General features: G+C 44.0%; 1 protein-coding gene across 3 annotated transcripts in view; it reads right to left on the bottom strand.

Moving 5' to 3' along the window:
* The window catches only part of LOC138265789 (zinc finger protein 25-like), a 176445-nt gene that overhangs the window by 113851 nt on the left and 50038 nt on the right, over positions 1-12556 (bottom strand). For all 3 annotated transcript variants that reach the window (XM_069213822.1, XM_069213836.1, XM_069213827.1), the window contains exon 4: positions 7775-7966. In XM_069213822.1, coding sequence (XP_069069923.1) covers positions 7775-7966 — 192 coding nt within the window. The remainder of the gene's footprint in view (positions 1-7774; positions 7967-12556) is intronic.

Here is a 12556-nt window from a genome sequence, read left to right as displayed (position 1 = left end):
TCCTTAGGCCTGGGGATTTGTGGCTCCTGCGATCATGTTGCCACATTCATTTATAGATTTACAACAAAGCTTCCCTGTTAATTAATGGCGAGGCAGTTAACACTACTCATTCCACCAAACAGCACAGAATGCTGGATCTGGTGTTCTTCTTTTTCCCTCCAGGGTATTTTCATTAAAGTCTGAAGCATGTACTCATCCTGTGAAGGGATCCGCTATAGATAGTTGACCTGGGCCCTGAAAATCAGACTTGCAGATAAAAGGCATATAACTCACGCTCCCTATATCTTAAGTGCTTTTGTACTGGGAACTGACTTCAAACCTGTCAAATTTACATCAGTTGGTTCTGTTGAGAAGAACATGCAAAAAGAGGTTCAAGCATCCAAGCAGAGTCTCGTTTAAATAGGGCGAATTTACTTTTGGCTCATACTTATAAGAAGGGGACATCAGCCCATACAAAAAAAAGCTACTCACTTCAAAATTATTTCAATGACCGATTACAGAATAACAACTAAACTTGCACATATTATACACAAAGGCCCTCATATGGACATTGGTGGCAAAAACTGCCTACCTCCGCGATGGATGGTAGCCGCGGCGACGGCCGGCAAAAGACCATCGCCGCGGCTACCATCCGTCCGCCATAATATGACCACAGCCGGATTTCCGCCACAAGAAGGGCGGAAATCCGGCTGTGGCCATACTAGCAGATGGCGGTAAGGTGGCGCTGCTACCACCAGCAGCGCCACTCCAGTAGACCGCCGCCAGCCTTATTATGACAAATAATACGGCCTGGCAGTGTTCTGCTGGCAGGCGCTGATGGCGGTAGCAGTGCAATGTCCTGTCCCCTGCCAGAAGACCCCCAGGATACAGGTAAGTCTGGAGACCCTCATGATACAGGTAAGTCGGGTCTCCGACAGGGGAGGGGGTAGGGGGGATGTGTGTGTGTCTGTGTGTGTGTGTGTGGAGAGGGGGTGTGTGCATGTATGTGTGAGTGTCTGCGTGAATGTGTGTGTGTGTGTGTGTGTGGTGTTGTTTGCGTGCATGGATGAACGTGTGTGAGTGTGTGGATGAATGTGTGAGCGCGTGAATGTATGGTAATGTGTATGCATGTCAGCGTGTATGTTATGATGTGTGCGCAGATGTATGCGTGAATTAATGTATGCATGCGTGTATGTATGTGTGGATGAGTGTGTATCTGTGTGTGTGTGTGTGTTTTGGGGGGCGTGGATGTAGGGAAGGGTGGGGGGGCGACTGGGGAGTTGTTGAGGGGGGGGCCTCCTCTCAGTGACAGGGAATGAATTCCCTGTCACTGATAGGGCCTACCTCCATGGTTTTCGTGGTGTTACGAATGCCACGAAAACCATGGCGGTAGGCAGCAACATAATACCACTGGCGGCACAATGGCAGCCACCGGGCCGGAGATGGTTATCCTGCTTCAGCCAACCCACCAATGTCATACTTTGGTGGTAAGTACCCCCAGCCTGTTGGCGGTACTACCGCCACATTAGCACCATGGCGGTAGGCAGGGACCTGATACCGACGGCAGCACGATGGCGGCCGCCGGGTCGGAGTGGTACATTCAACCTGCCAATCTCAAAATGTGGTGGTAAGTACCGCCAGCCTGTTGGCGGTACTACCGCCACATTAGCACTGACCGCCGGGGTCATAATGAACCCCAAGGTTTTTTGAGACTGACACCTGGCCTGCTGGTAGCATATCCAAAAGGTCAAGCTCGCAACTGAATGTGCCGTTTCACTAATTGGTGAGTTTATTTCCTAATTTAGGTGCTAACCATCTCGTTCTGATATTTCTCTAGCCATCACTGAATATTCAATATATTTTTTCAAGAGCCCCACAGCTGCAAAATGCTACTAGGCTGCTTGCTTCTCTTTTGTGCTCTTTATTTTATTTTGCCGTTCTTCAATGGCTGTCTGCCATGTTGGAACGGTAGAGTAAAAAAAGCCAAACTGTTGCTGGTGCTTGTTTATTTTTTTTTTTTTATGAGAAAGACATACGCGAAAAACTACTTTTTGAGGGTGAGCATCTTGATGTGATAGTATGAGGCTCATTCCTTGAGTGACAGGGTCATACAAAATATACCCATAGCTCTACATATCAATTCTTTCCTAGTATTCATAAGTTACATATTATTATTATAAATAAAAGCAGACTGTATGCAAAAAAAGAATATAGAAAAAAAGCAAAAACAGTGCAAACACACTAGTCTTCTGGGGACAGTGGGGCTGCAATGTGTTCACAAAATGTATGGAGCTTCCATGCAGAAGTGTCTCAAACACCAGGAAGGGAGAGGGCTTCACCGAGGCCCTTACCATGCCATCTTTATCTCAGTGGTTAAAGAATGCAGTTGTAGTGGGCCTTAAATATCAAATCAGGAGTACCTCAAAGTCTCACCCTACGTTCAGCTTTAGCTGGATGCTGTTTTAAACCTACAGAATGTACATAGAGTGGACTATGGGCCAGCCCCTCGCTCGTGATTGGATGCTTTGTGTGTCAATGCCCTGCTCTTTAATGAATGGTTTAACTTCATGTCCATGCTAGGTCACACCTACCACAGCCAGCAGAGGCTGTCTGGTTGCAAAAAGACCTACTGTAAGCTTACAGTGGGCTTAAAGCTCAGTTTATGTGGGCTCTGCTTCCTCTCCTTGCTTTTGTCCCCTCCATGGAGCATGGTCTTGTTACTTGTGTCCTTCCAGTGTTTACTTTTCAGGCAATACTTTCTTTGTAGTTAAGCACTCAATGAAAGTGTGTTTTCCAGCTGTTTCACTCACCTACTTGTCTTGCCTCCTCGGCCTTCCATATTGTCTGTCTCACCTGTGTGCTTATCCCCGAACTCTGTGTTGCACTCACCCTCATGTGTTTCCACTGCATTGCTTTCTTGCCCATGTACTTCTCCTGCATAGCTCTAGTTTGCGCTCTCTCTCACCCATGTACTTCTCTTCCCCTCTGGTCCATGTTGCTCTGTATCGCCCATGTCATGTATTTCTCCTCCACCCAAAAAAGTGCTTTTGAGCTACCTTTTTCTTTTAAACCAATCCAACTCAGATCGGTAAATAAGGAAAACAAAATGTTACCTATTTAGGGGCATGCATGTGTGGTGCGAGCTCCAACAAAATAACATGGCTGGCTGCATCATAGCCTTTTTAGGTTTCACCTACACGGTGGTTCCGAAATGTCCTTTAAAACAATAAAAAAGAAAAACCTTGTTTCCTTTCTTCTCATTGGTCAGCGCTTCCTCCTTGTCTCAGCTTACTTCTGGAGCTTCACCGCGAGTTACTGCAGTCGAGCATTGACCGAGTAAGACTTCCTGTGGCCAGTGTCCTTCCAATGACTGCAGACTCCTGCAAGTGCTTGTTTTTTATTTAATTTTAAATCCACTTTTTCTGCAGTCCCTCTCCTTCACACCCACCCTCCTTCTGATCTCTATTGTTTTTAAACCAGTCTGGCCCGCCTCCTCCTTTCTCTACCGAACTCTCAACATATTCTTTAGTTTTTCCCCTGCACAACTTCAAAACAACCCCATAGCTTTTTTTACCCACACCTTCTCAACACGCTCCAGTTCTTTTTTTTTTTTTTTTTTTACACACACACCCTTAGCACGCCTCCTATTTTTTTTCATATGCACATTGTCAACAAGCTCTCAATATACCCCCAAGCTTTTCCCAACCAAGCACTTAGTTCTATATGTTAGCAACTGTACATTTTGACTAGTGAAATTTAACTTTCTTTCCGAGGAGTTCTGCACCTTGAGATGCCCCTAACAGGGACAATCCCCACCCTAATCTCAGCAGGCATGAAAGATGAGAGCGGAGACAAGCAGCTTCAAAGGTAGCCTCTGGCACCTTCAGAGTCTCCTCTGCCTTTGAAGAGCTGCTTCTGCAGGAAGGTGAACTCCTACTCCTGCCCTCTTTGCCAGAGGGTTCTTACCTGTATCACTTTCAAGCCTCTTCTTTGCTAAAAATAAACAAACACTTGAAAGTGCTACATTGCAAAACAAACACAGGTTGTGGATAGCCAAGGTGGTAATACGTTATAGCTCCCATAGTTTTTACAAATCTTTCAGCTGGCCTTATGAAGCTAGATATGGAAATGACAGATACAAATAATACCGACTGTTATTTCACATGTTTACTAGGTATCTGCTTGTCCTTGCATTCTGATGCTGTGTAGGTGCTGGATGAGGATGGGGGTCGGAGAATCTGTCAAATGCTGCGAAGAGGTCCAGGAGGATGAGGGCCACCATGTCTCTGCTATCCAGAGTCCTGCGGATGTCATCCGCCGCAGTGATGGGGACAGTTTCAGTGCTGTCGTTGGGTTTAAAACCAGATTGAGTGGTGTCAAGTAGTTGGTGGTGGTTGAGGTATTTGGTGAGGTGTTTGTTGATAATTTTGGCAGGGGATTGTAGTAGGGAGGTTGGTCTGTAGTTGGTGAGCACTGATGGGTCCGTAGGTTTCATAAGCAATGGGAGGACAGTTGCCTGTTTCCAAGCATCTGGGAAGGTTGTGGAATAGGTGGAGACGTTCAGAATGAGTGTAACCATGGCCCTGGTGGGTTAAATTCCTGTGGAGTTGGCATGGTAGGGGCAGGGGTCCAATGGGGCCCGAGTGGGTGGACTTCATGTTGGCGGTGGTTTCTTCTTGAAAGATCAGGTGCCAAGTGGTTTGCAATGGTTCTATGGAGAAGATCTGGAGGCATTTGGCGAGGTCTGGTGGGTTTGATTGGAGGCTGAAGTTGCTGCAAATGGCTTTGATTTTGCTGCTGAAGAATTGAGAGATATTTTTGCAGAGGTCCTGCAAGGATGGTGGGGCGGGTGGGGGGTGTAGTACAGTTGGAGGCGGCCGATGGTGAGGTGAAATCTTTCACAATGGCAAAGATTTCTTTGCTACTGTTTGTGCTGACACTGATGCGCGTTTGGTCTGGATCATTTGTTGGTATCTTCTTAGGGCAAATTTTATCATACTCCTATCTAGTGGACTGGCTCATTCTCCATTTGCGCTCCAGTTGTTTGCAGTGGCACTGCATCAGTCCAAGTTTCTCTGTATACTAACCAACCGTGGGTAAAAATCTTCTTGTATTTCTGTGTCTGGCCAAAAGCTGATACAACTGTTGAAATTCTTGATGGCTTTAGGGAGGCTGTTGCTGTGTTTGAGTCAGTGGGTGTTGAGAGCGGTGTTCCAAACCTTGTCAGTAATGATGTTTCAGTTTCCGCAGGCAGACCCGGGGTGGTGCATGTGCATTGGACCAGGAAGGTGATGCTGAATTTGAAAACGGCATGGTCTGTGCTGGGGACTAGTGTGGGCTTATCGACTTGGATGCTACTGGAGTTGGCAAAAATAGGGTCCAGGAGGTATCCAGCGAAATGGAAGCCTGGGCCTGAGCAAACGAGTAAAGTGCCCTACCCAAGGTCTTCAATGAATGCTCTTGAGTTTGGGGGGGAATCTGAGTAAGATTTAACTGCTAGCATCAAGGGTGAGTGGTGCAACAAAGTTCAGGATGGTGTTGGTGAAGTTGGTGCTTGGTCCTGGTGGTCTATAGATGAGAGTAGCGCTTGGGGTGAAGCTGGCTGTGACATGGAGCTTGAACAGCAGGTGTTCTTCGTTGAAGGATGACATGTTCACCTGGTGTTCTTGTGGTTGAAAGCTATTGGACCTAACATCATTGGTGTGGTTTTCCTCCAAGCTCTTTGCCTTCAATCCTCCTGGTTTTGAGGACTTTGTTTTTGCTGGCCTGAGGACTCTGTGGATGTGGTTCAGTCGATGGTGTAGTTGAGCATGATGGCAATTCCGCCACCAGGCTTGTGAAGTCTGTCTTGTCTGGCAGTCCTGTAGCTGGAAGGGGGCAGATACGTTTGGCTGTAGCAATGTCAGGTGCTTATGCAGGGTTCAGCCAGGCTTCAGTGAGGAGAACCAGGTCAGAGCCACTGTCATGCAGCAAGTCCCAGATCTCTGTGGCATGTTTGGTTAGTGAGCATGTGTTGAGGAGCATGCGTGCGAGTGTGGGGTGTTAAATGGGTGGTAGCAGGACAGTGTGAGAGAGTAGGGTGTTAGGTGCTGTTGGTGGGGTGAATGCTGGGTTTGAGTAAGAGCATGAAACCTTACAGGAAACACATGAAAATGTTCCCTCTGTGCTGTGTGGTGTGACGAGTTAGCATTGTGTAGAGCAGAGGCCAGGTTGAGGGCGTAGACGATCACAACATTGTATTGGGGGGGGGTGGAGGACGAAGGTTCCTCGGACCGGGTGCAGCCCAGGTACACTGGGGTTTGCCATTGGCTAACCTTTGGCATTCCAGCAGCACACCCACTGCATGCGTCTGCTGCTCACCCAATGTGCGCGTGCGCTGCTCGACGATAATGTGGCAGCCATTAAGTAGGACCTGGGAGGGGAGCGGAGTGATGTCAGTTTCTGTAAATATGGGCCACGGGAAATCCAGTCACCACTTACTGTACAAATGGATGATGGAAAATTCAGTGATGTCAGTTCCTGTGCAGCTGGATAATGGAAATCATCTCACAGCAACTTTCCATCAGTGTTTACTGTCAACTACAGGCTGCCTACAAACTCTGTTTAGTAAGGATGCAGAAATCTCCAGAGGTAACGGAGGCAAAGCTGGCTCGAATTTGTACATCTGGGGGGAGACATGGTAAACACCGACATGGTGCAGGTGTGGGCTTACAGCCCTCGCTGCTGTGCAACATGATTAAAAAACATTAACAAGCCATTAGGTCTCGCATAAGCAAAACATTTTAGCTTTGCCAATGCTTCTTTAGTTGGTTCTTTGCATGTGGTACATCGAACAACTAATTTTTTCCTCTGTCTGTGTGACAGTTCCAGTCCAGTCCACTTTGTGCTTTATTTTTGTTCTAACCTGTATAAGGAGCCTACGAAGCGTAATTTGATTCCTCTGCTAAATAAATACAATTTAGAAAATGTTAACCAGTCCGGATATACCTAGAACTGCTGCAAACAGATTATATTTGTGCAGTTATTTTAGATTTTATACCGAACGCTATTAAGATAAGGAAATAGTTGACAAACATAAAGATGTATTAGTTCGTGTCAGTATGGATTATGTCCTATTTATATTTCACACGGTATTACTATAGGTTATCGATGTCCTTCTTGCACTGTAAAATACTGTTTGTTGTGGGAATATATAATTTAAAGGGTTAAGTAAAGCAGCAAAAATCAACATTCACCACAAATCATCTAACCACATACAACCAGTCATGGTCGACTTTCACACACAAGGTACTGCGTAAAGTGCCCAAAACAAAGTTTAGAAATACAACACCACAAGATCTTCAAGATGCACTTGACCATTACAGATCACCTGATAAAAATTCAAAGATCACAGGCATGGTTGCACACTACACCATGAGGTAGTCTTAGTAAATGTATGGCCACCTCATTTAGAGGAAGGTAGGGCGGCAGGCGTCAAACACAAAATTATTCTTCTATAGAGCAAAGGTTCAGATGCTCATCTCCATTCCTAGCATGTGTTATATTTTGCCGTTTTCCCTTTTGTTTTGTTTTTAATCTAAAACCTTTTCTATGATGGCAGTTAATGCTATACAAAGCCCAATTACTTGCCTAAAATGTGCAAGCTTATTAGTAATATGTAGGTTCTTCAAAAGTGTCACCAGTAATATGGCCTCTAGAATGTATGTTGTTCGTTGAGGGAACTGTAAAGGCAAGTATTTAGCTTTACATTTACACAATATAGACTATAAATGAGTCCCCAATGTTTCTTCCTTACCTGTGCTGGTGATTGTAATACTCTCCTCAGAGTTGTTAGGATCACTTGAATACGGGGCTTCCTCTTGTTTGATCCTTAACAAAACATCTGGTTTGGGAATTGGACAGCCTTCCACGCAAGGGCGATATTTTAGGCATGGCTCTCTTTCCTTTTTAATTCTGAATATAACGTCTGGATTGGCGATTGCATAGCCTGTTGAAGAGCAGACATAAAAGTTGAATAAATAGCATTATTTTTCAGAAAATAAATGTTTTCCACTTAATTGAATTTAATATGCTATATGAGCAGGCTTGTATGTAAGATACAAAGCATGAAAATGTCCTTGCTTCATGAATGTGTTGTGTGTGATTTTCAAGTTACGTTGTCCTTCCATGCCTGTGTGAAGGCACATTAAATTATTAATATGGTTACTAAGAAAGAGCCTTTAATAAATTCTACTGACAAAGCGCTACTAACATTCAAGTACTCGACCCCAGTAATTTTACTGCAGTCTTCCAATGAAACACATTCACTTTCCTTAGCGTGTTAATAGCAGGGGCAAGTTCCTAAAGTCTGACACCACCTTAGTTAGACCCCGACTCCATCCTAGCTCATGGAGTCTGCCATCTTCTCCATCTTAAACAACAGACACCGTCATATACCCTGTTTTACGCAGAATCATTGCGATGTCTGCATTTTAACAGTTGTTGCCAGACCTGTGATATCATCAAGCTCTTTGATTAATGACATAGGTACAACATCTAAAGCGACATTCATCTGGGTCAAATGAATATTCCCCATCATGTCAAGGATAAGTAACAACCGATACAGACATATAATTAAAATAATATAGTCCCAGTTGACATCCTTTGACCTCGTATGTCCATTGGGAGACTTCTGAAATGCATACCTTGAGGCACGTAATCAATGTCAGACAGTTTTAAACTTCCAATCTCTGATAAGATTTAGGATATAAGGACTGTCCCTTGACAACTTGTTGAGGAGGTTTCTTGTCCAGGTTATCACTCAAGATTCTGCCAGAGACGGTCTCACCAACTGCCAGTACACTTTGCAGATGATACATCTTGCCTGAAGCTGATAGAGCCAAGTCCCAGAGGAAGACCTGCTGACTGCTACCGCAGTGGGTGTTTGCCCTTTACGGGGAACACTGTCTTCACACCTCCACTGATGAAGACACCCTCTGCTGTCAACAAGGTATGCTGTTTGTCCCTTCTTCCTAAGAAACTCTAGATTGCAAGTTGCTCTGCCTTTCATGCTCTCATAGTTAAGAGCATAGAGGTAGAGTGTTAGGTTCTAGATAACATTTCAAATGACACATTAGCAGTGCTAGAAACATTTGTTCTGCTCTCATTATTTATAACGTGTCCTGTTGCTGTTTTTAGAATATTTTGTGTAGTTCTTTTAAATGTACTGAGAAACAGATTTGCTCCTGTAGTCACAAAGTGTTCATTCTTCTTCGTACAGTGTGTGTGATTGAATGTGAATAACCAAATGAGGTTTGTTATTGTTTCAACTGTGCCTCTGATCCCTTTACAGGATTTCTAGTAACCCAAAACAAAAAATACTATGCCAGTTACACACTGAATAGTGTTTTGCAGGGCTACAATAACTTGTCTTTCCCACATTCATCTTTGGTGTGTATTGAACTAAATGCACCTGTGTCACCCATGGGTCGGAAAGCACCCCTTGTAGAGTTACACCAAAGTCGTAACTTATGCAACAAGTGGAGCAAGAGAGAACATACAATAATTTTCCTTTGGTCCCGCAGTCGGATCTGAGTACCATCTGAAGTACTGCATTCTAGTCTGAGGGACTGATAAGCAGTCATCTGTCTTGTTTATTTTGCCTCAATAGGTTTCCTTTTATTTTACAAACAATTCTCTTCCACCTTGAACCGTAAATGTCCCAAAACATTGAGGCATGTTTTTATTGAGAATGGCACAGCTCTCTTCTTACCAGATAAATGTTAACAGTGCTTGCAAACATGAGGCTGAAACATCATTTGGTTACTGATGTGGTGCAAACATTGAGGCCAAAGACATACTTAATACTACTAATCTAAGATCCCACAGCAACCAGTAATTATGCAGTAATAATACCTTCATCTAAAAAAAATAACCCCACAAAACACTGAAGATAAATAATGAATCAGGTATTAATGTAAGCCTTTCACTGCAGTTAAGGCATATAAATACAACATAAAATGCACTGGAATCCACAGAAAACTGTTGGTTAGGGGATTATTAAAGTGCCTTATCGTGAATAGGACTAACATATGCATGCTGTTTCCATCAGGTTTGGCCCAGTGTCACAGGTTTGACAGATGATTTGTTAATGCATGAAATATTTACTGCAATTTCTAAAATGCTGACAACTTAAAATGTAATGAACAAAAAAGGTTTATCAAACCATATGTTTGGGAGGTATTTTTTAGAACTATGAACTGAACTTATTGTATTTTTTTAAAGGGATCATGAGGGTTTAGAATCTTTCCTTTTGCCTTTTGGAAATCAGATGTGGAAAAGGGAAACCTGGGTTAAGATTGACTTGTGGCCCTTTCCCCCTCACAATGTTGGGCTTAAAGACATTGGTGATGCAAAAGAAGGATGGAAGTGAGTTAGTCATAATTCACACACAGATGTAAGACATTCATAGAAATCTCAATACAAACTGAGGAGGTATCATCTGCACAAAAATAAAACCCAAACGTATAGGTTCATCATTGTTCTATCACTGTTTAAAAACATGGCCTGCAACATTCTGCATGCCAGACTCAGTAGATGGACAAAATGTGTGGGAAATTAAGATTGTGTCTGGCATATATTGCTATCCAGTGTAATGCCTGATCTCAGATATTTGCCTGAGGCTTGATCTCAAATGTTTGTCTGATGTATTATCACACAGGAGTCTAGGCAGATCATCACTGGCCAAACGAATTAAGATGCTGACCAGTTTTAAGAATTGGATAACTGCTGATGAATCAGGTCTTTGAAAAGATATAAACTGCTGCATCTGATGCTACAACAATGTACGCAGAAACGGAATCAGTTAAACCAGTCAGAGGGGTACCTCAGTTAAATGGGTCTGCGAGTCCTCTCAGTTGTCTGGTGACATAATGCCTTTAAAAACATCCTGCTAAGACAATCTTCCAAATCAGGGTAAAAATTAAATCAGTTTTGATGCCACTAGTTGCCCTACGGCTGCCAAAGACTTGGGTAACAGTTCTGAAACCAACTTAAACCCAAACATCAAGACATTGAACCGAGAAGGGGATTTCTAACAACAAATTACATGCCTGTTGGAGCATGATGTGACAGTAAGCATAGTGAAGGCCGCTGGCTATAGATACGAAAGCCTCATCTATCAATAACTGAGACACCCTGCCCAACTGTTGGACATTCACTGAAGAACACTAGGGAAAAAAACACAAAGTCACCTTAGCACTACTTGATAATGCTACTGCCCCATTATTCCGGGCTGCAGGAGCGCTGACTGATAATGTTGGAACAGTTCCCCATAACTCCAGCTGTTACTTCCCCCATGGGCGTGGAGTCTTCAAGTCTAGTGTGAGTTACGAGAGTGTAACCGGACTGTGAGAGCATTACATGGTGTCTTCTGAGAGGATAAATATTGATTGACACAATGGTGTTATCTCAAACCCACCAAGACCTGGTGAATCCTACAATCAGTCTGCATGTAACAGGCGTGGGACATTGATGTATAACATCTATTTGCCTTTCAGGGCCACCTTCAGAAGAACACATATACCAGCAACCAGAGAAAACAAGCTCTCACTGACCACAACTCCATTCGATAACGCACCCCAGGCAGCAGTTGCATTTCTCATGAATGGCAGCTAGGAAACTTCCAGACAACAACCCTGTGTAGTCAGTACATATCCACTGAACACGTGAGATACTCCCTCACATGAAATGACAAACCCTGGAAAAACAGCCAGGAAATGCTCACCACCCTGGCTAGTGAAGTACCTCACATTCATACACAGCAAAAAAGATTGTCCTTCTGCCTAGGATAGATAACCAATTTTGATATATATTGGCCTCCTTCAGGCAGTCTTTTGGAATTACCTGAACTTCGAAGAGAAGAGTCTGCTGTAACACCGTGGACTACTTTGTCAGACAGGGTACTGCCTGTTGCCATTTTGCCTTGACTGTTGGAAACAAACCACTAGAGCAGAAACAAACTGCTTGGTGAGACCCTGTCAGGTCCATTCTACAAGGCCTCACTGGCTCAAGGGCAACAAGGAAATCCTTATAAAATGTTATTACCTTTGCCCTTAGAATGATAGGCAGCACATAGTTCTCCCAGATCCTTGACAAGCCAAAGTTTGATAGGCTTGAGTTTCAGGTGGTAGTGATGTCTACAGTCTGGGTTTCCCCTAGAAGGGTGGTGTAGAGTAAAAAACATTTAGTTCAGTTAGCACAAGTGTTAGACCTGACAGCCTTAGGGTGGTCACCCCTAACTTTCTTCCTGCCTCCCTCCACTTTTTAGATACTGTTTTTGCTGGTTTTAAGACTCTGCGCGCTTTACCACTGCTAACCAGTGCTAAAGTGCATCTGCTCTCTCCCTTTAAACATGATAACATTGGATCATACCCCAATTGGATTATTAAATTTACTTATAAGTCCCTAGTAAAGTGCACTATATGTGCCCAGGGCCTGTAGATTAAATGCTACTAGTGGGCCTGCAGCACTGATTGTGCCACCCACTTAAGTAGCTCCTTAACCTTGTCTCAGGCCTGCCATTTCAAGGCCTGTGTGG

Source organism: Pleurodeles waltl, chromosome 2_1, assembly GCF_031143425.1.
Source record: "Pleurodeles waltl isolate 20211129_DDA chromosome 2_1, aPleWal1.hap1.20221129, whole genome shotgun sequence".
NCBI classification, from domain to species: Eukaryota; Metazoa; Chordata; class Amphibia; order Caudata; family Salamandridae; genus Pleurodeles; species Pleurodeles waltl.
This window is presented reverse-complemented; position numbering and strand designations above follow the sequence as displayed.